Here is a 23,017-nt window from a genome sequence, read left to right on the forward strand (position 1 = left end):
GGTTTACCTTGTGTGCCAACATGCTATTGAGATGATTATGATGTGGTATGATGGGGTAGTATCCTCCTTTGAATGATTTAAGTGACTTGACTTGGCACATGTTCACGCATGTAGTTGAAACAAAATCAACATAGCCTTCATGATATTTATGTTCATGGTGGATTATATCCTACTCATGCTTGCATCCAATGTTTATTAATTTTAATGCATGTACATGGCTGTTGTCGCTCTCTAGTTGGTCGCTTCCCAGTCTTTTGCTAGCCTTCACCTGTGCTAAGCAGGAATACTGCTTGTGCATCCAATCCCTTAAACCCCAAGTTATTCCAGATGAGTCCACTATACCTTCCTATATGCGGTATCTACCTGCCGTTCCAAGTAAATTTGTATGTGCCAAACTCTAAACCTTCAAATAAATATTCTGTTTTGTATGCTTGAATAGCTCATGTATCAACCAAGGTTGTCCTTATCTTCCGTGTTAGGCGGGTTATTCTCAAGAGGAGTGGACTCCGCTCCTCACTCACGAGAAAATGGCTGGTCACCGGGATTGCCCAGTCTCATGCTTTATGCAAACTAAATCAAAATTAATTGCAAACAAAACTCCCCCTGGGACCTGATGTATGTTGGAGACACTCGTTGTTTCGAGCAAGTCATGGATTGATGCTTGTTGGTGGAGGGGGAGTATAAACTTTACCATTCTGTTTGGGAACCGCCTATAATTTGTTTAGCATGGAAGATATCGCCATCTCTTAGTTGTTACGTTGACAATGAAAGTATACCGCTCAAAATGCAATTTACCTCTATTTCAAAACCGAGCTCTGGCACCTCTACAAATCCCTGCTTCCCTCTGTGAAGGGCCTATCCATTTACTTTTATGTTGAGTCATCACCCTCTTATTAAAGAGCACTAGCTGGAGAGCATAGCTGTCATTTGCATTCATCACTATTAATCTATGTTGGGTATGACTATGATTGGATCTCTTTTACCATGAATTACAATGTCTAGTCAGTCCTTGATCTTTGAAGGTGCTCTGCATTTATGTTTTGCAGTCTCAGAAAGGGCTAGCGAGATACCATCTTGTTATACCATATTATGGTTGTTTTGAGAAAGTGTTGTCATCCGAGATTTATTATTATGGCTTGCTAGTTGATTATGCTACTGATATGAGTAATTATGAGACCTGAGAATTATTGCAAATGTGGTTAGTTATGATATATGCTGAAAACTTGAATGCTGGCTTGACATAATTACAACAACAAGAGCAAACAGAGTTTGTAAAAGTTTTTCTTTCTTTCTTTCTTTCAGTTTGTCAACTGAATTGCTTGAGGACAAGCAAGGGTTTAAGCTTGGGGGAGTTGATACGTCTTCGTCGTATCTACTTTTCCAAACACTTTTGCCCTTGTTTTGGACTCTAACTTGTATGATTTGAATGGAACTAACCTGGACTGACACTGTTTTCAGCAGAATTACCTTGGTGTTGTTTTATGTGTAGAAAGCAAATATTCTCGGGAAGTCCTGAAACTCCACGGAATACTTTAGAAAAAATAATAAAAAATCCTCGCCAAAGATGAAGAACAGGGGGCCCACACCCTGTCCACGAGGGTGGGGGGGGCGCCCCCCCCCCCTTCCTCGGCGCGCCCCCTACCTCGTGGGCCCCCTCGAAACCCTCCGACGCCAATTCCAACTCTATATATTCGCTTCCGGAGAGAAAAAAAATTAGAGAGAAGAAATCATCGCGTTTTACGATACGGAGCCGCCGCCAAGCCCTAAAACCTCTCGGGAGGGCTGATCTAGAGTTCGTTCGGGGCTCCGGAGAGGGGGATTCGTCGCCGTCGTCATCATCAACCATCCTCCATCATCAATTTCATGATGCTCACCGCCGTGCGTGAGTAATTCCATCATAGGCTTGCTGGACGGTGATGGGCTGGATGAGATTTATCATGTAATCGAGTTAGTTTTGTTAGGGTTTGATCCCTAGTATCCACTATGTTCTAAGATTGATGTTGCTATGACTTTGCTATGCTTAATGCTTGTCACTAGGGCCCGAGTGCCATGATTTCAGATCTGAACCTATTGTGTTTTCATGAATATATGTGAGTTCTTGATCCTATCTTGCAAGTCTATAGTCACCTACTATGTGTTATGATCCGGCAACCCCGAAGTGACAATAATCGGGACCACTCCCGGTGATGACCATAGTTTGAGGAGTTCATGTATTCACTATGTGCTAATGCTTTGTTCCGGTTCTCTATTAAAAGGAGGCCTTAATATCCCTTAGTTTCCAATAGGACCCCGCTGCCACGGGAGGGTAGGACAAAAGATGACATGCAAGTTCTTTTCCATAAGCACGTATGACTATATACGGAATACATGCCTACATTATATTGATGAATTGGAGCTAGTTCTGTGTCACCCTATGTTATGGCTGTTACATGATGAACCGCATCTGGCATAATTATCCATCACTGATTCGGTGCCTACGAATTTTCCATATACTAGTTTACGCTTATTTACTTTCCCGCTGCTACTGTTACAATCACTACAAAATACCAAAAACATTACTTTTGCTGTCTTTACTTTTGTTGCCGTTACCACCACTATCATATTACTGTGCTACTAAACACTTTGCTGCAGATACTAAGTTTCCAGGTGTGGTTGAATTGACAACTCAGCTGCTAATACTTGAGAATATTCTTTGGCTCCCCTTGTGTCGAATCAATAAATTTGGGTTAAATACTCTACCCTCGAAAACTGTTGCGACCCCCTATACTTGTGGGTTATCACTAGAGTTTGCACACTTTGTTAGCACCTTTTGGATCGACAAAACCTTCTCGTTGCATCATATACAACTCTTCTTTAAGATATCCATTAAGGAATGCAATTTTAACATTCATTTGCCAAATTTCATAATCATAAAATGCGGCAATTGCTAACATGATTCGAATAGACTTAAGCATCGCTACGGGTGAGAAGATCTCATCATAGTCAACTCCTTGAACTTGTCGAAAACCTTTTGCAACAAGTCGAGCTTTGTAGACGGTAATGTACAGTAACATTACCGTCAGCGTCAGTCTTCTTGAAGATCCATTTATTCTCTATTTCTTATCGATCATCAGGCAAGTCAACCAAAGTCCATACTTTGTTCTCATACATGGATCCCATCTCAGATTTCATGACCTCAAGCCATTTTGCAGAATCTGGGCTCATCATTGCTTTCTCATAGTTCGTAGGTTCGTCATGGTCAAATAAGATGACCTCCAGAACAGGATTACCGTACCACGGTGTAGATCTTACTCTGGTTGACCTACGAGGTTCGGTAGTAACTTGATCAAAAGTTTCATGATCATCATCATTAGCTTCCTCACTGATTGGTGTAGGAATCACTGGAACTGATTTCTGTGATGACCTACTTTCCAATTCGGGAGAAGCTACAATTATCTCATCAAGTTCTACTTTCCTCCCGCTCACTTCTTTCGAGAGAAACTCCTTCTCTAGAAAGGATCAATTCTTAGCAACACATATCTTGCCTTCGGATCTATGATAGAAGGTGTACCCAACAGTCTCCTTTGGGTATCCTATGAAGACACATTTCTTCGATTTGGATTCGAGCTTATCAGGTTGAAGCTTTTTCACATAAACATCGCAGCCTCAAATTTTAAGAAACGACAATTTGGGTTTCTTGCCAAACCACAACTCATATGGTGTCGTCTCAACGGATTTAGATGGTGCCCTATTTAACGTGAATGCAACCGTCTCTAAAGCATAACCCCAAAACGATAGCGGTAAATCAGTAAGAGACATCATAGATCGCACCATATCTAATAAAGTGCGGTTACGACGTTCGAACACACCATTATGATGTGGTGTTCCAGGTGGCGTGAGTTGCGAAACTATTCCGCATTGTTTCTAATGAAGACCAAACTCATAACTCAAATATTCACCTCCACGATCAGATCGTAGAAACTTAATTTTCTTGTTACGATGATTTTCCACTTCACTCTGAAATTCTTTGAACTTTTCAAATGTTTCAGAATTATGTTTCATCAAGTAGATATAGCCATATCTACTCAAATTATCTGTGAAGGTCAGAAAATAACGATACCCGCCGCGAGCCTCAACACTCATCAGACCGCATACATCGGTATGTATTATTTCCAATAAGTCTATTGCTCGCTCCATTGTTCCGGAGAACGGAGTCTTAGTCATCTTGCCCATGAGACATGGTTCGCAAGCATTAAGTGATTCATAATCAAGTGATTCCAAAAGTCCATCAGCATGGAGTTTCTTCATGCGCTTTACACCAATATGACCTAAACGGCAGTGCCACGAATAAGTTGCACTATCATTATTAAACATGTATCTTTTGGCTTCAATACTATGAATATGTGTATCACTACTATCGAGATTCAACAAAAATAGACCACTCATCAACGGTGCATGACCATAAAAGATATTACTCATATAAATAGAACAACCATTTTTCTCTTATTTAAATGAATAACCGTCTCACATCAAAAAAGATCCAGATATAATGTTCATGCTTAACGCTGGCACCAAATAATAATTATTTAGGTCTGAAACTAATCCCGAAGGTAGATGTAGAGGTAGCGTGCCAATGACGATCACATCGACTTTGGAACCATTTCCCACGCGCATTGTCACCTCGTCCTTAGCCAATCTTCGTTTAATCCGTAGCCCCTGTTTCGAGTTGCAAATATGAGCAACAGAACCAGTATCAAATACCCAGGCGCTACTACGAGCATTAGTAAGGTACACCGTACACATCAATAACATGTATATCAAATATACCTTTCACTTTGCCATCCTTCTTATCCGCCAAATACTTGGGGCAGTTCCGCTTCCAGTGACCAGTCCCTTTGCAGTAGAAACACTCAGTCTCAGGCTTAGGTCTAGACTTGGACTTCTTCACTTGAGCAGCAACTTGCTTGCCGTTTTTCTTGAAGTTCCCCTTCTTCCCTTTGCCCTTCTTCTTGAAACTAGTGGTTTGTTAACCATCAACACTTGATGCTCCTTCTTTATTTCTACCTCTACAACCTTTAGCATTGCGAAGAGCTCAAGAATTGTCTTATCCATCCCTTGCATATTATAGTTCATCATGAAGCTTTTGTAGCTTGGTGGCAGTGATTGAAAAACTCTGTCAATGACACTATCATCAGGAAGATTAACTCCCAGTTGAGTCAAGTGGTTGTGGTACCCAGACATTCTAAGTATATGTCCACTGACAGAACTATTCTCCTCCATCTTGCAGCTGTAGAACTTATTGGAGACTTCATATCTCTGAATTCGGGCATTTGCTTGAAATATTAACTTCAACTCCTGAAACATCTCATATGCTCCATGACGTTCAAAACGTCATTGAAGTCCCGGTTCTAAACCGTAAAGCATGGCACACTGAACTATCGAGTAGTCATCAACTTTGCTCTGCCAGACGTTCATAACATCTGGAGTAGCTCCTGCAGCGGGTTTTGCACCTACCGATGCTTCCAGGATGTAATTCTTCTGTGCAGCAATGAGGATAATCCTTACGGACCCAGTGCGTGTAATTGCTACCATCATCTTTCAACTTATTTTTTTTGAACTTCTTATCTTTCAACTTAGCTTTCTCTAGGAATGCATTAAAATTCAAAGTACAAAGGAACGATAGCACGGGCCATTGATCTACAACAACATAGACATGCAAAATACTATCAGGTACTAAGTTCATGATAAATTAAATTTTAATTAATCATACTCCCTCCATTCCACAATGTAGTGCTTCCTCTATCCCCGTGCTTCAACTTTGACCGTAAATTTAACTATCAAGACCGATTGCGGCGGGATCAAAAGTTATATTAGTGAATTCATATTCAAAAGAAGTTTTCAATTATATAATTTTTTCTCCCGCCGTAGTCGGTCTCGTTAGTTAAATTTATGGTCAAAGTTGAACCTCGAAAAGCGCGGGCGCACTATATTTTGGAATGGAGGGAGTATTACTTAAGAACTCCCACTTAGATAGACATCCCTCTAGTCATCTAAATGATCATGTGATCCATATCAACTAAACGATGTCCGGTCATCACGTGAGATGGAGTAGTTTTCAATGGTGAACATCACTATGTTGATCATATCTACTAGATGATTCACGTTCGACCTTTTGGTCTCAATGTTCCGAGACCATATCTGCATATGCTAGGCTCGTCAAGTTTAACTCGAGTATTCTGCATGTACAAAATTGGCTTGCACCCGCTGTATGTGAATGTAGAGGTTATCACACCCAATCATCACGTGGTGTCTCGGCACGACGAACTGTAGCAACGATGCATACTCAGGGAGAATACTTATACCTTGAAATTTAGTAAGAAATCATCTTATAATGCTACCGTTGTACAAAGCAAAATAAGATGCATAAAAGATAAACATCACATGCAATCAAAATAAGTGATATGATATGGCCATCATCATCTTGTGCCTTTGATCTCCATCTCCAAAGCACCGTCATGATCACCATCATCACCGGCTTGACACCTTGATCTACATCGTAGCATCGTTGTCGTCTCGCCAACTATTACTTCTACGACTATCGCTACCGCTTAGTGATAAAGTAAAGCAATTACATGACGATTGCATTTCATACAATAAAGCGACAACCATATGGCTCCTGCCAGTTGCTGGTAACTGTTACAAAACATGATCATCTCATACAACAATTTATATATCATTACGTCTTGACCATATCACATCACAACATGCCCTGCAAAAACAAGTTAGACTTCCTCTACTTTGTTGTTGCAAATTTTACGTGGCTGCTACGGGCTTCTAGCAAGAACCATTCTTACCTACGCATCAAAACCACAACAATTTTCACCAAGTGTGCTGTTTTAACCCTCAACAAGGACCGGGCATAGTCAAACTCGACTCAACTAAAGCTGAAGAAACAAACACGCGCTAGCCACCTGTGTGCGAAGCACGTTGGTAGAACCAGTCTCATGAACACGGTCATGTAATGTCAGTCCGAGCTGCTTCATCCAATAATACCGCCGAATCAAAGTAAGACGTTGCTGGTAAGCAGTATGACTATTATCGCCCACAACTCTTTGTGTTCTACTCGTGCATATAACATCTATGCATAAACTTGGCTCAGATGCCACTGTTGAGGAACGTAGTATTTCAAAAAAATTCCTACGATCACACAACGATTTTTACCTACGTATCAAAACCACAACGATTTTTTGTCAAGTGTGTTGTTTTAACCTTCAGCAAGGACCGGATGTAGTCAAACTCGATTCAACTAAAATTGGAAAAACAGACACCCACCAGCCATCTGTGTGCGAAGCACGTCGGTAGAATCAGTCTCATGAACGCGGTTATATAATGTCGGTCTGAGCCGATTCATCCAACAATACTGCCGAATCAAAGACGTTATTGGTAAGCAGTATGACTATTATCGCCCACAAATCTTTGTGTTCTACTCGTGCATATAGCATCTACGCATAGACCTGGCTCGGATGCCACTGTTGGGGAACGCAGTATTTCAAAAAAGTTCCTACGATCACGCAAGATCTATCTAAGGGATGCATAGCAACGAGAGTGGAGAGTGTGTCCACGTACCCTCGTAGACCGAAAGCGAAAGTGTTAACGCGGCTGATGTAGTCGAACATTTTCGCGATCCAACCAATCCAAGCACCGAACGTACGACACCTCCACGTTCAGCACATGTTCAGCTCGATGACGTCCCTCGAACTCTTGATCCAGTTGAGGCCGAGGAAGAGTTCCTTCAGCACGACGGCGTGGCGACGGTAATGATGAAATTACCGGCGCAGGGCTTCGCCTAAGCACTACGATGATATGACCGAGGTGTGTAACTGTGGAAGGGGACACCACATACGACTAAGAAAAGACTTGGTATGTCTTTGGGGTGCCCTCCTCCCACGTATATAAAAGGAGGAGGAGAGGTGGCCGGCCCAAGGGGGGCGCGCCATGGGGGGAGTCCTACTTGGACTCCCGGCGCACCGGCGCATGTCTACCATCTCCCTGCCCTCCGTCCCCATGCGCGCAACGGCGACCCGAGGAGCTTGAGCCACAATGATGGTCCATGGAGCTGTTGCCGGCGTCCTTAGCAGGAGAAGCGTGGGTTGTAGAAATGGCCGACTCCATCATGTTCGTGCGTCACCGGCGAGAAGAAGCAGCAGCAGATGATTGGCATGAAGAAGACCCTTGTGTTCCACCGAGGACGTGCCCCGAAAAAGGAGCGTACTGGTTGGATCATGCACGAGTACCGCATCACCGAGCCAGAGTTTAAGTCTGGCGAGCAGGTATGGGTTTCTTATCTGACTGTTCAGGAATATGATTCTGAATAATCTTAAGCCTAACCATGTGTTGTTATCTGCCATTCTTTCAGCTTGTAATGGACCAGAATACTTGCTCAAAGGGAAGGAAGTTCATGAACATATTCTTCGTGTCTACAGAGAAATTATGTCTGTTAGCACTTGTCTGGTATTCCAAATGTCGAGAGGTACAAACAGCTAGAAGAATTTTGATGCAACTCCATGCAAAGATCAGGTCATGTTGTCTTCAATGGTATCTGGATACTCTACAAATGGTTGCACTGACGAGGCAATCTCACTATTTCAGCTTATGATGGCAGCTGGTTTTCAGATAGTTGGGTATGCACCTAAGGCAGGAATACTGTCTGATCTATTGGTAAGTACTAACTCCGTAAAGAAATATAAGAGTGTTTATAGATTACTAAAGTAGTGATCTAAACGCTCTTATATTTGTTTACAGAGGGAGTAGTTCACATGTGAAGTTGTACTCCAAAAATGGCAACCTGCATGATTCTCGTAAAGTTTTTGATGAAATAAATTCCCCAGATTTAGTTACTTGGACACTTGGACAGTTATAATTGATGGATATGCTCAGCATGGAAGTGGTCAGGATTCTTTGAGATGTTTGATTTGATGATTAGGCGTGGAGTGAAACCAGATAATGTTGTACTAGTGAGTTTTTTAACTGCTTGCAGCCGTAATGGTTTAGTTGAAGAAAGCTTTAACTACTTTAAATCTATGAGAAACGTGTATGGTCTTGAGCCTGCGTTACATCACTATTGTTGCATGGTTGATTTACTTGGTCGATCTGCGAGCTTATAGAGGTATGGAGCACACTGCTTTCTGCTTGCAGAGCTCATGATGATGCTGTACTTGGATGATTTGCAGAAAATAAGATACGTGAAGATAATTATGACCCAGGCTCTTTTTCAACTCTGTCGAACAGTCTAGCAAACTCTGGAGACTGGGAGGTAGTAGCGAGAGTCAGAAAATCGTTAAAGAGCGGCAAGAAAGACTGAAAGAGCGTGGATTGAGTATGGTGTAAGAAGTGAAATGGTCAAAGTGTTTTATAAATAAAACAGTTGCATCACAATACATTGACTAAGATGAAATAATGGCATCATCTCGGGGATTTTTGAAAAGAGGGCCAGTTGGTTACATGTAAGCAATGTGCAACGGATATCATTGGTATATTAGATAAACTGTTGCGCCTTTACACTGTTCACCAGATTTGCATTAGTAATTGTTCTAAACATGTTAGGCCTTGTTCGGTTAATCCCCACCACAAGGGGATTGGAGAGGATTGGAGGGGTTTGATGTGGATTTTGACTTGCTGGGGATTTAATCCCTGCCAATCTGCTGCAAACCCCTTGAAACCCTGTGGAACCGAACAAGGCCTTAGGCATCTGATTAGTGACATTTGTTCCTGATCATGGAGAAGACTTGATGCCTATCTAAATTTGCACTGATAATACAACCGAGTCAGGCTCTTTGCTGAACTTAATTAGTCATTCACTTTATGATATTTGACATGTAGGGCACACTTCTAATTCTCAGGAAAAGTATATGTAATGCAGTGTTGCTAGATTCGGTTCACAGTTCGGTTCTACTCCCTCTGTCCCAGAATATAAAAACGTTTTTGACACTATGCTAGTGTTAAAAATGTTCTTATATTTTGGGACGGAGGAAGTAAGTTCTTACATATAGCAGGCTCATTGATGAACATCTTCAGAAACCTACCGCCTTTGTTTATTAAGGCAAACTTCCATCTCGTAGAGAAAAGAAAATCCTCAGCAATACAAGTATGCACATACGCCTCAAGAGGCATGCCACGGTCGTGCCCATCCACTAGTATCTACAATACGATGCTACTCCCTCCGTCCCATAACATAATAGTGTTTTTGACATTACTATAGTGTCAAAAATGCTCTTATATTATGGGACAGAGGAAGTACACGACAATGAACAGCAACTGCTACAGTGTTATATCATAGTATGGAACCGAGATCCAAGTTAGATAGGGCATAGCAAACCAGCCTGTGGTTGGATGGTTAGGTGGACAGTGATATCCCAGCCCACCAGGTGCTCGCATTTATCCTGGATTTATTTCAGGATTTCCGGCGATGCATGTCCAATGGGAGGAGACGTTCCCGTCGACTACGAGGTGCCTACAGTGGCTTCGTAAAATCTCAAGATGATATGCCGGCTCAGTCTCTCGAAGGTGCTCATAAGGATAGGGTGTGCGTCTGTATTGTGTTAAAAAAAAGGTTAGATAGGGCGTGTCTGGTAGGTTGTATGAAGCTCAATAACTCTAGTGGGATAAGTCTGAGTTGTTTGGTTGCCTGGCTTGCAGAAAGAACAGGCTCACACGAAACTTAAATCACCCCTCAGCCAGACCCGACAAGAAAGCTCTGTTCGGCGGTTTTTTCAGATGCAGGCTCAGGCTAGTGCAATTTGCACTATGAAGGAGGATGCAATATGGGGTAAATGCAAAGGACTAAACGACATGCAAAATGTGCCCCGGAGCCCGCGTACCCATACCCTTAAACAAGCTCTACTCGGTAGGCTCCCGATAAACGCGAAAAGAATGCAACCAAACATGTCAATACTGTAGCATTCCCTACGCACTGTCCTGTATCCTTCATCGGGTGAAGCGTTTCAAGATTTATCTGGACCATCATTTAGACCAATTATATATAGCATGTGGTGTACTCCCTCCATTTCTTTTTTGCTTTGCATATAAAATTTGGCCAAAGTCAAACTAAACAAAGTTTGATCAAATTTATATAAAAAATATCAACACCTACAGTACTAAATTTATATGGTATGAAAGTTAATTTCATGATGCATCTAATGATATTGATTTTATATTGTGAATATTGATATTTTTTCCTATAAAGTTAGTCAAATTTTATATGCAAACTAAAAAGAAACAGAGGAAGTACTAAAGTGCCATCGAAGGAAAATGCCAAATGGAGGCCAGCTCCATGGAGGCCGAATTTGAAAACTTCAAAATTCAACCTTTTCAGTTCTAAAAACTTTAAAAAATACACATATACCAAGAGATATGGTGTACCCGTGTGTAATTTTTCGGGTCAAACTGCGTTAAAATGAGGGCTATACCAAAAAAAAAGCCAAATTTGTGGCTTTCTAGCATATATATTGGTCATCCTCAAAGTCCATGATTTTGGTTTTTGCATGCAACTCGCAATTCAAGGTATTTCATCCTCAAATTTTACAGACAGATTACATCCTTGTATACATGTGTATTTGTTTTCAGAATTTTTTGAAACTGAAAGTTTGGTTTTGAATTTTTCAAATAAAGGCCTCCATGGATCTTGGTCTCCGATATGCCCTATTGGCAATCGAATTCATATTCGAAAGGAGTTTCCAATAGTATGATTTTTCTGGCATACATCTCATGTATTATCGATTTTATCATGGTCAACATAAATCTCAAATATACCATAAATACTATTTATGGATAGAGGGAGTACTTAAAATTAAGGGTATATAAATGTAATTATTGGTGCTAATGTACTCCTCCGTCCTCAAATAAGTGAACATTTAGCATTTGAAATTTGTCCACAAAAGAATGCTTCTATCTTCTCAATGCATTTTAAAGTAGAAAAACAATAATTCTCTCTCATCACACAGGAATCAAGCCCAATAACATTTAACACATGATCTCATTTTCTACATACGCTTAGCTCATTGAAGGTGGGAGGAAATTAAAGAGGAGAGAGATGGTAGCTTGCACCTTTCCAATGCATTTTCTACTCCATTCCATAATTCGTCTTAAAATTTCTATACTTATCTGAGGACGGAGGAAGTATATTTATGTATGGAGGGATTAGCAGCGTGAATTATTCGTCCTAATGTATATTTTCAATCTTATTGCTATCGCACTAGCTTAATCCTGAAGCACCCAGCAACATCTGTGGCCAAAAAAGGGAGAAACACAGCGAGAAAGTAACTGTAAAAAGTACTCCCTCCATAGAGAAATATAAGAGCGTTTAGATCGCTATTTCTTTACAGAGGGAGTACATAGTGGGAGATTAAATTATCTCCATAAGAGCATGCATTGTACTCCAACCAGAGTTAAACCGTGCAAGTCAGACACTTGTCAATTACATGGCATCTACAATGGCGTTGAAAGCTTAATGAAGACAGGAATGTGACTAGGCAAGGGGAAACTAATAAACTGCGGCAACAACATACCATTATTTGTCCAATGCTAAGATGTTGACAATATTCCAAAGTGTAGCACACGTCCAGTACCTCAGTCTCAGTTCTCAAATGGATTCTGTTGGACCCAACTTTCAGAAGTACCCAACGCCCTTCACTTCACCTATCTTGGGGCCATTCCCATCGTTACCAAGAAACAGAAACCGACCTGTTCGTAAGAAACAACTTTATCATATTCTACCAAAACCTAAACACGGTCACAAAGCTGAACATAATTCCAAATGCCATGTAACTTTAATTCGTACGTTGAAACTGAGCATAAATCGCAATGCTTAACATAATTCCAAATGCCATGCAACTTTTAATTCATATGTTGAAAACTGAGCATAAAAAAACCAGCACAGAAAATCAGCTTATCAATGTGACTACAAGGGGCATGTGGACATCATTAATGAGACAATTGGTATACTACATAAACTTTGTCACGAACCAAAATGAGTAAATTAAGGGACAACGCTGAAGCCGGCTATGGAACATTTATATGGTTAGTTGTTCTTTATCTGAAAGTATTAGATGGTGTTTTGATGATTTTAGAGTGGACTAGATCAAGAGTTGTTCTGAATAAAATAATTGTGTTGTCACATGGGTAAATAGTTAGAACCCTGCAGTAGTAACATACTCCCTCCATCCTGAACTGCGACAAGTAATTCGGGACGGAGAGAGTAGGTTAGAGCCTAACCCAATAATGTATGGAAAAAACACAAGCGGAGTCTAAGCTTTGGCGTGGAAAATCACAAACAACAGAGTTTTATCATGCTACAATTAGTAGTTCAAGAGACGAAATCAATACAGCTCTATTTAGCAATGATTTGATGTTTTAATTGACACAAAACAAATTACAATCAGCTACTTTTTTATGTTAAAATGCAGAAGAAAATGTGATCTAAAGTGAAAATGTAGAAGATGAAGATTCAAACTACTACATAATATGCAAGTGCTTATGCAGTTGGTATTTCAGTGCACAATCTAGACTCCTGAACACATTAAGTGTTTAGACAACAACACATTACATGTAGAGCACAGTTCGCAACAGCCTCATAAGTCCGTTTGAAACATTGGGAAGTATGGATCAAGGAGGAGATGCCCCATGAACTGAAGATGGCTGTTATATAGGTTTGTGGCAGAGCAGCTAGTAGTACTCTGCTTGTGCAGTTGTGAATCAGCCTGAAGTATACCAAACCCAGATAGTGGGAATGCAGAAAATATTTTGATTACAAGTGATTTCATTCATGGGGCTTCAAAAATGTATTTTCTAAGTTTTTTCTTCACTACAGCACTGTATGTGGTTACACTAACATATGATGAGATGGCAATCTTTTTGTTCAGAACAAAAGTGGGGGAAGGAATGAAGTCAGCAGCTAGCCGTTATCCTGAATAACTGAACAATGATTATTCAATATGCTACCCTTAAAGCAAAGTTTGTAACAAGAAACATTTAGAAAAATAACAAAATTACTAATGGTGGCATTTAGCCTATAATATTTAACAAGTTTCCCCGAGTAAAATTTAAAACTGAAGATTTTTCCTGTAACATAAAAACTTAAGGTTCTAAGACAAGGCTGAAAACAAATAATGGAGGTGTGGACCAAAAAAAAAAGGTGATTATGTGATATCTAATAAAGAAACATACCATTTCCTCGAACAGCTATTTCTCTTATACGTCTAACGAGCCCAGTTATAGGATCGGAGAACACCTTTGTCTCAATATTTCCTTCCAAATAGAGAACAGATCTGAAATGTTGCAACTGATCAACTTTAGAGGTATAATTGAAGTCAATTAATAAAAGGAAGAAGAAACACAAAGGGGGCAGCATAAAGCTCAAGCTACACTGACCATGTTGCCACTTGGCCAATATGCAAATTCAAATCTACAACCAACAGGACGCATATTCAGTTTCCAACTACAATTAAGATAACCAATCCACCGGAACTGAATAACAGTGCTCTCTAACTTCCACTAATTGGAACTTAGTAAAAGGTAAATGGTCCATACTCAATTATTCACCAAGAGAATCAAGTACTCAGATTTTGCAATCTAGGTGAATGAGTGGCTGGAAGGATGAACAAATGAATAGGCTTGAAAACGACATTAGAGGACTTAAGGATGCCTGTTTACATAATACTCCTCCATTCACAAATAGAAGATGTTTTTGATATTTCAATATGGACTACATACTACGGAATGCAATGAGTGAACAAACACACTAAAATGTGTCTATATACATCCAATTCATTCACAAAAAAGTTAAAACATCCTATATTTATGAATGGAGCGAGTATTTCGCAAAGCTGAATTAGCAAGGGGTTTGGGCGGTATGATCCGAGTTAGCAAAGCTGAGACTGACGCGCTCAAACATCTCGCTACCTCTAAACTGATGCAGGTCAAAATTGCATCCAACAAAAGGAATATCTAAACAACGCAAGTTCGAGGCAAGGCAAAGGCGCTGACCCGGTCTTGACATGCTTCAGCGCGAGGCTACCCAGCCTGTCTGGGTAGATGCATACGCGGTGCCACTGCACGGAGCTGCGTTCCGCGTACTGGTGCGGCTCCTCGTTGTCCAACGGGCGGCGGTTGTTGCGGATGCCGCCGGTGCCCAGCGAGAACAGCACGACGGTCTTCCCACTCCGCAGCCGTTTCTGCACAGGCTCTTGACCCACCTTTCCCACCATTATAGCCTTCGCGAATCCACCAAAACAAAAAGCGCACATCACATTTCGGCTCTCGCCAAACAAGCCCAAACGGAGAAGAGAACCAAGGGTTCCATAAAACCTTGTAGATGCCGTGGTCGAGGCCATTCTCGAGAGGGCGGGTGGTGATGGGAGGCCTCGGCTGGCTCCGGTACTGATTACCCTGATCGGCGGGTGGCTCAGGGTCGGGCTCGGCATCGGATCCCGCGGCCGAGTGTGAGGACGGGGGCGCGGTGGTGGACAAGGAGCGGAGAGGAGAAGCGACGAAGCGGCGGGAGAGGAGGAGGAAGCGGCGGCCGAGGAGGGAGGAGGAAGTGGCGGCCGCCATGGATGCGCGTCGACGAGAGGAAGAGGGGGAGAGATCGCCGCTAAACCCTGTGCAAAGCCCTAGTTTTCGTGGGTTGCGTCCGGGGCTTTTGGTGGGCCGCCGGCTAGGACGATGACTGATGATGATGATTCGAAAACAAAATTGTGACATGCTCTGTGCACGTGTATAGCATGCGCAAATGCAATATACCGCTCTCAGCAGCATATAGAGTTCGCGTCGCCTATGCGAGCCCACATGGGTCTGCCCAGTAAGCCCATTTTCTTTCCTTCTTAACGGTTAGGTCGACCTGCCGGCAATCTTATCGCTTCTCTTTTCCATCGAAATCACTAGTTAAGTGTACCATTCTCCAAAAAAAAAAAACTAGTTAAGGGTACCCTTTGCAAAGATCACTCTCATTTGGTGATGATAAGTAACGCACTGCATGTGTGACACTTGTCACAAATATGGGAGTTTTGTGTTTTTTCATTCATTTGTTTTTTTTAATGTTTTACCTCTTGAACATTGCATCCAAATCATAAATCGTTTTCTTCATCATGTTTCTTTCATCGAGATCTTTGAAACTATATCACATGTTAATAGATTTGGACAAAAAAATCAAAAAAGATGATACAATGAAAATAAAAAATAAAAATAATGAAAACAAAAAAACAGAAATTGATAAAAAGGAAAAACAAGCCCAAAAAATAGAAACCAAAGGCAAATTTGTGCTTTTCACTTTTTTGGGAAGCACGCCGGTACTTTTTCACTTTCACTTTCTGAAAAAGTACCGTTGTGCATTTTACTTTTTGGAAGCACTGTTGTGGGAAGCATGTGTTAGGATCAATGTCACGGGATTTTTATTGTGCAATTAAGCTTGAGCCTTGCATGCCAATCTCTGTAAAACCATGACGGTGTGAGGACAAGGGTTTCATTGATCTCTTTTCTCCATTGGTACTCCCATAAAACTTCTCTTCTGTCTATGCGGATTCAGTCATCTAGTAACCACGGTACGCAAAAGTGAATGTGTATAATTTCACAAGGGAAAAAGTCCAAAATAAACCATAAACTCGTAAACGAAAGCTAAATCAAGCCCTGAACTTCCAATCCCTCGAATCAGCATACCAAACTCTCTGATTCCTTTCTATTTTGAACCTTGAGAACATTTCCAAATAGGGATTATCGATGTGGCACGTAAAATCCTGGGATTGTTGACTGCAGATGCAACTGGATTGGCCCACCAGGCACTAAGTGAGTTTTTTGTTTGTTTTTCCCTAACGTGCAATGTAAAGATATACCCAAAAAACATATCTCTATGAATCGAACTTCGAACTTGGCGATGCTGACCTACCCAAGCTAGCCACTAGATCTAATGGGTGTTAGTGCTACAATGAGAGACCCGACCAAGTTAACCACATTAAGCAGCGTGGAGATCCGAAACATTTATTCAAGGGCAAACAAATATTGAAAACGTAAACAATATTTGAAATCTCAGAAAAAATAAAGTATGAACAGTTTTTGAATTTCCGAATACTTTTCAGAAAAAATGAATAATTTTTTAAAAGACATTTGAAAAGTGAACATAATATAAAAAAATGGGACACATTTTGAAACCTAAATAAAATATTAAAGTGTGAACACCTTTTGCATTTTTTTCAAAAAAAATGGGCACAAATTTAACCTGAAAAAATGTGTAAGAAAAATGTTTCTGGCATCTAAAAATGTCACGAGTTCAAAAAACTGTACGTGACATTTTAAAAATGTATTTATACAATGTCAAAACATATTCGTGTGATTAAAAAAAGTAACATTTCAAAAATGTTCATGAGTTTCAAAAAATGTGTTTGTGACACTATAAAAAGGTATACACTATTAAAACAATGTTTGCACAATCCATAAAAATATGTGATGCCATTAAAAAAATATGTGACACTTATTTGAAAAAGTGTGTGCAATTTTAAAAATGTTTAAACAATGAGAAAAATGTTCATTTATTTTTATAAAATGTTTATTGTAATTTAGAAAATGTAAATTGTGTATTTGGCAAAATGTTATTGCGTATTCAGAAAAGTGTTGAAAACAGGTAATTTAAAAAAATGCACAAAATGTATTTGAAATTTTTCAAAAGTGTATCCGAAAGTATTCCATGTGTGCGTCAAAATGTACATTGCGTACTTTGAAAAGTTAGACATGTGTAGTAAAGAAAGCCGGTTAAAACCGGCATAGAAACAAAAAAGTAAACCAAAACAAAAGAAAGAAAAACAGAAAAAACAAAGAAAAAATCTATTACAAAGAAGAAAAAAGCGAAACAAAACCAATGAAAAAAGAAAGAAAAAGAAAAGGAAAAAAATAAAAGAAAAAAAGAAAAAAGAAAAAACTTACAAAGAAAAAGCAGAGCAGCGGGAGCGCGATAGACTGGGCTAATGGGCCCGCCTGATTTGACTTGCCACATCAGCGAACACCAGCTAAAAACTCTCAAGGTTTGAAATAGACCCAGATTAAAAATTTGATGTGCTGATTTCAGGGATTGTAAGTTGAGGATTCAATTTAGCTTTCGTCTTTATTTTAATGTTTAGATTTAACTTTTGTCTATAGATTTAAGGTTTATTTCAAACTTTTTCCATTTGGTAGGCATCGTCTGTCGATCAAAATTTACAATGCACAAGCTCGACAGACACGAGCGCTGCTATACATGATCCCATGTGGCAAATTTACAATGCACAAGCCCGACAGACACGAGGCTATACACGATCCCATGTGGCAACGCCAACAGCATGCGTACATGCATGAGGCAATTGGTTTTTTTGTTAGCTGATGCGTGCATAGTATATCGTTCCCAGACCATGCAGACCGTGTCATTTGTGAAGCAATTTGGCACACACACGTCACCACCACCACCACTACGGTTGTTTTGTTTTACAATTGCATTGCATCATTAGGGCATCTTCGAGACGGATCCGGAAACCTTCCGCAACCATCTGAATCGCGCTGTCCGGACCGTAAAAGCCATCCAACGTGATCTTGTATCGGTCCCAGGGCAGTCCGGATGCGATTTTTCTTGTAAACTGGGGACAAACGTGGGGTCTTTATGGGAGTCATGGTCGCTCCTAAGTCCGTTTCTGACCGCTTCGGCCCATCCAAAACCCCAACCCGCCCCTCCCGCGTTTTCCTGCCGATGCACGCGCCGATTACCGCACCACATTTATGCCACCCCAGAGCACGAAACGACCGACATTGATGTCATGATGTGACCGGAGGGAAGGAGGGCGACGCTGACCGATGCGAACTCTCGACGGCAGCCACTACAATGCGAACGCAGGTTCCGAGGAACCAACTCCGGCCGTTGCGCCGCATTGAAGCAGACCGCCCTTCGCCTGGGCCTCGGCTATTTAAACCGTGCGTCGGCGATGCACAGAGCCGCACCCCCCCTCCCCGAGCACCGGCCCCCTCCGCTCTCCCGTCTTCGTGCCCGAGCCCCTCCCTCCTCCTCTTCGGCCCAAGCTCAGGCGATGCCGAAGTCGTGGTGCTCCGCACCAGCAGGCGGAGTAGGTGGAAGCTCCTCCTCTGGCGATTCTTGGCGCCGCCGCAGACGCTCTTCGGACCCGTCAGTTTCCATGGCGGCCGGCTCCTCCGCCAAGGAGGAGATCGTCATCTTCTTCGATGACGAGGAGGACCAGGTGCCGTCGCAGCGGTCGCAGGAGCCACCACAGCAGCCGCTGTCAGTGTCAAAACCGGCCGATCTCGGGTAGGGGGTCCCGAACTGTGCGTCTGAGGATCGAAGGTAACAGGAGACAAGGGACACGACGTTTACCCAGGTTCGGGCCCTCTTAATGGAGGTAATACCCTACTTCTTGCTTGATTGACTTTGATGAGTATAGGGGTTACAAGAGTAGATCTACCTCGAGATCGTAATGGCTAAACCCTAGATGTATAGCCTATATGATTATGATTGCCTCTACGGACTAAGCCCTCCGGTTTATATAGACACCGGAGGGGACTAGGGCTATACAGAGTCGGTTTACACAAAAAGGAAACTACACGTGTGGCCGCCAAGCTTGCTATCCACGCAACGGAGAGTCCCATCCGGACACGAGGGAAAACCTTCTATCATGTATCTTCACGACCCATCAGCCCGGCCCATGTCACATAGCCCGGATGCCCGAGGACCCCCTTATCCAGGACTCCCTCAGTAGCCCCCGAACTCACCTTCAATGACGACGCATTATCCGGCTTTATGTCTTCGACTTTGCAAGGCGGGTTCTCCATTACACTTCGGTTTGACGATAATCCGGCTCCACATTAAATATCATATTCTATTGGTTCTTTGCTGCCGTCGCCCCGGCTTCCACGTGTCGGATGAATGCGAATGGCCTAGGTGGGTTTTTTACAAATAACCCCTTGACCGCGCAGGGAAGGCGTCTATTTACGGAGATTGGATCTCAGATGCCATTCCACACCACGCGGAAATCCTTAGAACTCGCCATAGGAAACTGCCCAAACATGGTCGGCGCTCCTGGCTCTTCTTCACGCCCCCACGGCCTCCAAAAAGGCGAGTGGGAAAGATGCTCAATATCCCGCGCCCATCTCAATAAACTTCACACGCAGGGATATCTTCCTCCCGAGGATCTAGTCTCCGTTCGGGCTGGATTAACCTCCCATAATGGCGAAGCCTTGGCGGAGAATTTCCCCAATCCTTCTAAAGAGGAGCGGGTGTGCTTCGTTTCCTTCCTTTTGAGGGGCGTAGGTGTTGGGGAACGTAGCAGAATTTAAAATTTTCTACGCATCACCAAGATCAATCTATGGAGTCTTCTAGCAACGAGAGGAAAGGAGAGTGCATCTACATACCCTTGTAGATCGCGAGCGAAAGCGTTCAAGAGAACGGGGTTGATGGAGTCGTACTCGTCGTGATCCAAATCACCGATGACCGAGCGCCGAACGGACGGCACCTCCGCGTTCAACACACGTACGGTTGGGGAAGACGTCTCCTCCTTCTTGATCCAGCAAGGGGGAAGGAGAGGTTGATGATGATCCAGCAGCCCGACGGCGTGGTGGTGGAAGCAGCGGTGATCTCGGCAGGGCTTCGCCAAGCTCAGCGAGAGGGAGAGGTGTCACGGGAGGGAGAGGGAGGCGCCAGGGGCTTAGCTGCACAGCCCTCCATCCCCCCTCTTTATATAGGGGTCCAGGGGGGCGCCGGCCCCTCTAGATCCCATCTAGATGGGGGGGCCAAGGGGGGTGGCTTGCCCCCCAAGCCAAGTGGGGCGCCCCCCACCCCTAGGGTTTCCAACCCTAGGCGCAGGGGGAGGCCCAAGGGGGGCGCACCAGCCCATCAGGGGCTGGTTCCCCTCCCACTTCAGCCCATGGGGCCCTCCGGGATAGGTGGCCCCACCCGGTGGACCCCCGGGACCCTTCCGGTGGTCCCGGTACAATACCGGTGACCCCCAAAACTTTCCCGGTGGCCGTAACTGGACTTCCTATATACAATTCTTCACCTCCGGACCATTCCGGAACTCCTCGTGACGTCCGGGACCTCATCCGGGACTCCGAACAACTTTCGGGTTACTGCATACTAATATCTCAACAACCCTAGCGTCACCGAACCTTAAGTGTGTAGACCCTACGGGTTCGGGAGACACGCAGACATGACCGAGACGACTCTCCGATCAATAACCAACAGCGGGATCTGGATACCCATGCTGGATCCCACATGCTCCTCGATGATCTCATCGGATGAACCATGATGTCGAGGATTCAATCAATCCCGTATACAATTCCCTTTGTCAATCGGTACGTTACTCGCCCGAGACTCGATCATCGGTATCCCAATACCTCGTTCAATCTCGTTACCGGCAAGTCACTTTACTCGTACTGTAATGCATGATCCCGTGATCAACCACTTGGTCACATTGAGCTCATTATGATGATGCATTACCGAGTGGGCCCAGAGATACCTCTCCGTCATACGGAGTGACAAATCCTAGTCTCGATTCATGCCAACCCAACAGACACTTTCGGAGATACCCGTAGTGCACCTTTATAGTCACCCAGTTACGTTGTGACGTTTGGCACACCCAAAGCACTCCTACGGTATCCGGGAGTTGCACAATCTCATGGTCTAAGGAAATGATACTTGACATTCGGAAAAGCTCTAGCAAACGAACTACACGATCTTGTGCTATGCTTAGGATTGGGTCTTTTCCATCACATCATTCTCCTAATGATGTGATCCCGTTATCAATGACATCTAATGTACATAGTCAGGAAACCATGACTATCTTTTGATCAACGAGCTAGTCAACTAGAGGCTCACTAGGGACGTGTTGTGGTCTATGTATTCACACATGTATTACGATTTCCGGATAACACAATTATAGCATGAACAATAGACAATTATCATGAACAAGGAAATATAATAATAACCATTTTATTATTGCCTCTAGGGCATATTTCCAACAGTAGGATTTTCTATCCACCCCTTCCTTAGAGGTCTCCTGAAGTATTACGGCCTCCAACTGCACAATCTACCGCCAGGCTCCATCCTGCATATCGCGGGCTTCGTTGCTCTTTGCGAGCTATTCCTAGGCTGTGAGGCTCATTTCGAGTTCTGGTGTTGATCATGTTTTGCTCTAGGGAGAGGTTTAGTCAACGGATCTGCTACATTCAGGTCCGTATGTACTTTACAAATATCTATGTCTCCATTTTGAACACTTTCACGAATGGAGTTGAAGCGACGCTTGATATGCCTGGTCTTCCTGTGAAACCTGGGCTCCTTGGCAAGGGCAATAGCTCCAGTGTTGTCACAGAAGAGAGTCATCGGGCCCGACGCATTGGGAATGACTCCTAGGTCGGTAATGAACTCCTTCACCCAGATTGCTTCTTGTGCTGTCTCCGAGGCTGCCGTGTACTCCGCTTCACATGTAGATCCCGCCACAACGCTTTGCCTGCAACTGCACCAGCTTACCGCCCCACCATTCAAAGTATACACGTATTCGGTTTGTGACTTAGAGTTATCCAGATCTGTGTCGAAGCTAGCATCGACGTAACCCTTTACGACGAGCTCTTCGTCACCTCCATAAACGAGAAACATATCCTTAGTCCTCTTCAGGTACTTCAGGATATTCTTGACCGCTGTCCAGTGTTCCATGTCGGGATTACTTTGGTACCTTCCTACCAAACTTACGGCAAGGTTTACATCAGGTCTGGTACACAGCATGGCATACATAATAGACCCTATGGCCAAGGCATAGGGGACGACACTCATCTTTTCTCTATCTTCTGCCGTGGTCGGGCATTGAGCCGTGCTCAATTGCACACCTTGCAATACAGGCAAAAAACCCTTCTTGGACTGATCCATATTGAACTTCTTCAATATCTTGTCAAGGTACGTACTTTGTGAAAGACCAATGAGGCGTCTCGATCTATCTCTATAGATTTTGATGCCTAATATATAATCAGCTTC

The 23,017-nt window shown here is 42.9% G+C and overlaps 1 protein-coding gene across 1 annotated transcript; it reads right to left on the minus strand.

The window, feature by feature from the left end:
- Window positions 1-12,393: 12,393 nt before the first annotated feature.
- Window positions 12,394-15,693, minus strand: LOC125544234 (Nucleic acid-binding, OB-fold-like protein). Its single transcript, XM_048707849.2, has 4 exons — window positions 15,340-15,693; window positions 15,019-15,245; window positions 14,200-14,300; window positions 12,394-12,717 (listed from the first exon to the last, which is right to left on the minus strand). The coding sequence occupies exons 1-4, from the start codon at window positions 15,583-15,585 to the stop codon at window positions 12,644-12,646; spliced, it is 648 nt and encodes a 215-aa protein (XP_048563806.1). The 5' UTR covers window positions 15,586-15,693; the 3' UTR covers window positions 12,394-12,643.
- Between the last annotated feature and the right edge of the window lie 7,324 nt (window positions 15,694-23,017).

The sequence above is a fragment of the Triticum urartu genome, chromosome 3A, assembly GCF_056163025.1.
Source record: "Triticum urartu cultivar PI428250 chromosome 3A, HENAU_Tu73, whole genome shotgun sequence".
Classification (NCBI taxonomy): domain Eukaryota; kingdom Viridiplantae; phylum Streptophyta; class Magnoliopsida; order Poales; family Poaceae; genus Triticum; species Triticum urartu.

Bases quoted from the DNA above. Each gene is read 5' to 3' on its own strand.
- LOC125544234 (XM_048707849.2), bottom strand. From the start codon at position 15,585: ATGGCGGCCGCCACTTCCTCCTCCCTCCTCGGCCGCCGCTTCCTCCTC. The intron at 15,246-15,339 runs GTTTTATGGAAC...GGATTCGCGAAG, and splicing joins TCGACCACGGCATCTACAAG to GCTATAATGGTGGGAAAGGT. The intron at 12,718-14,199 runs GTATGTTTCTTT...TCTTACGAACAG, and splicing joins AATAGCTGTTCGAGGAAATG to GTCGGTTTCTGTTTCTTGGT.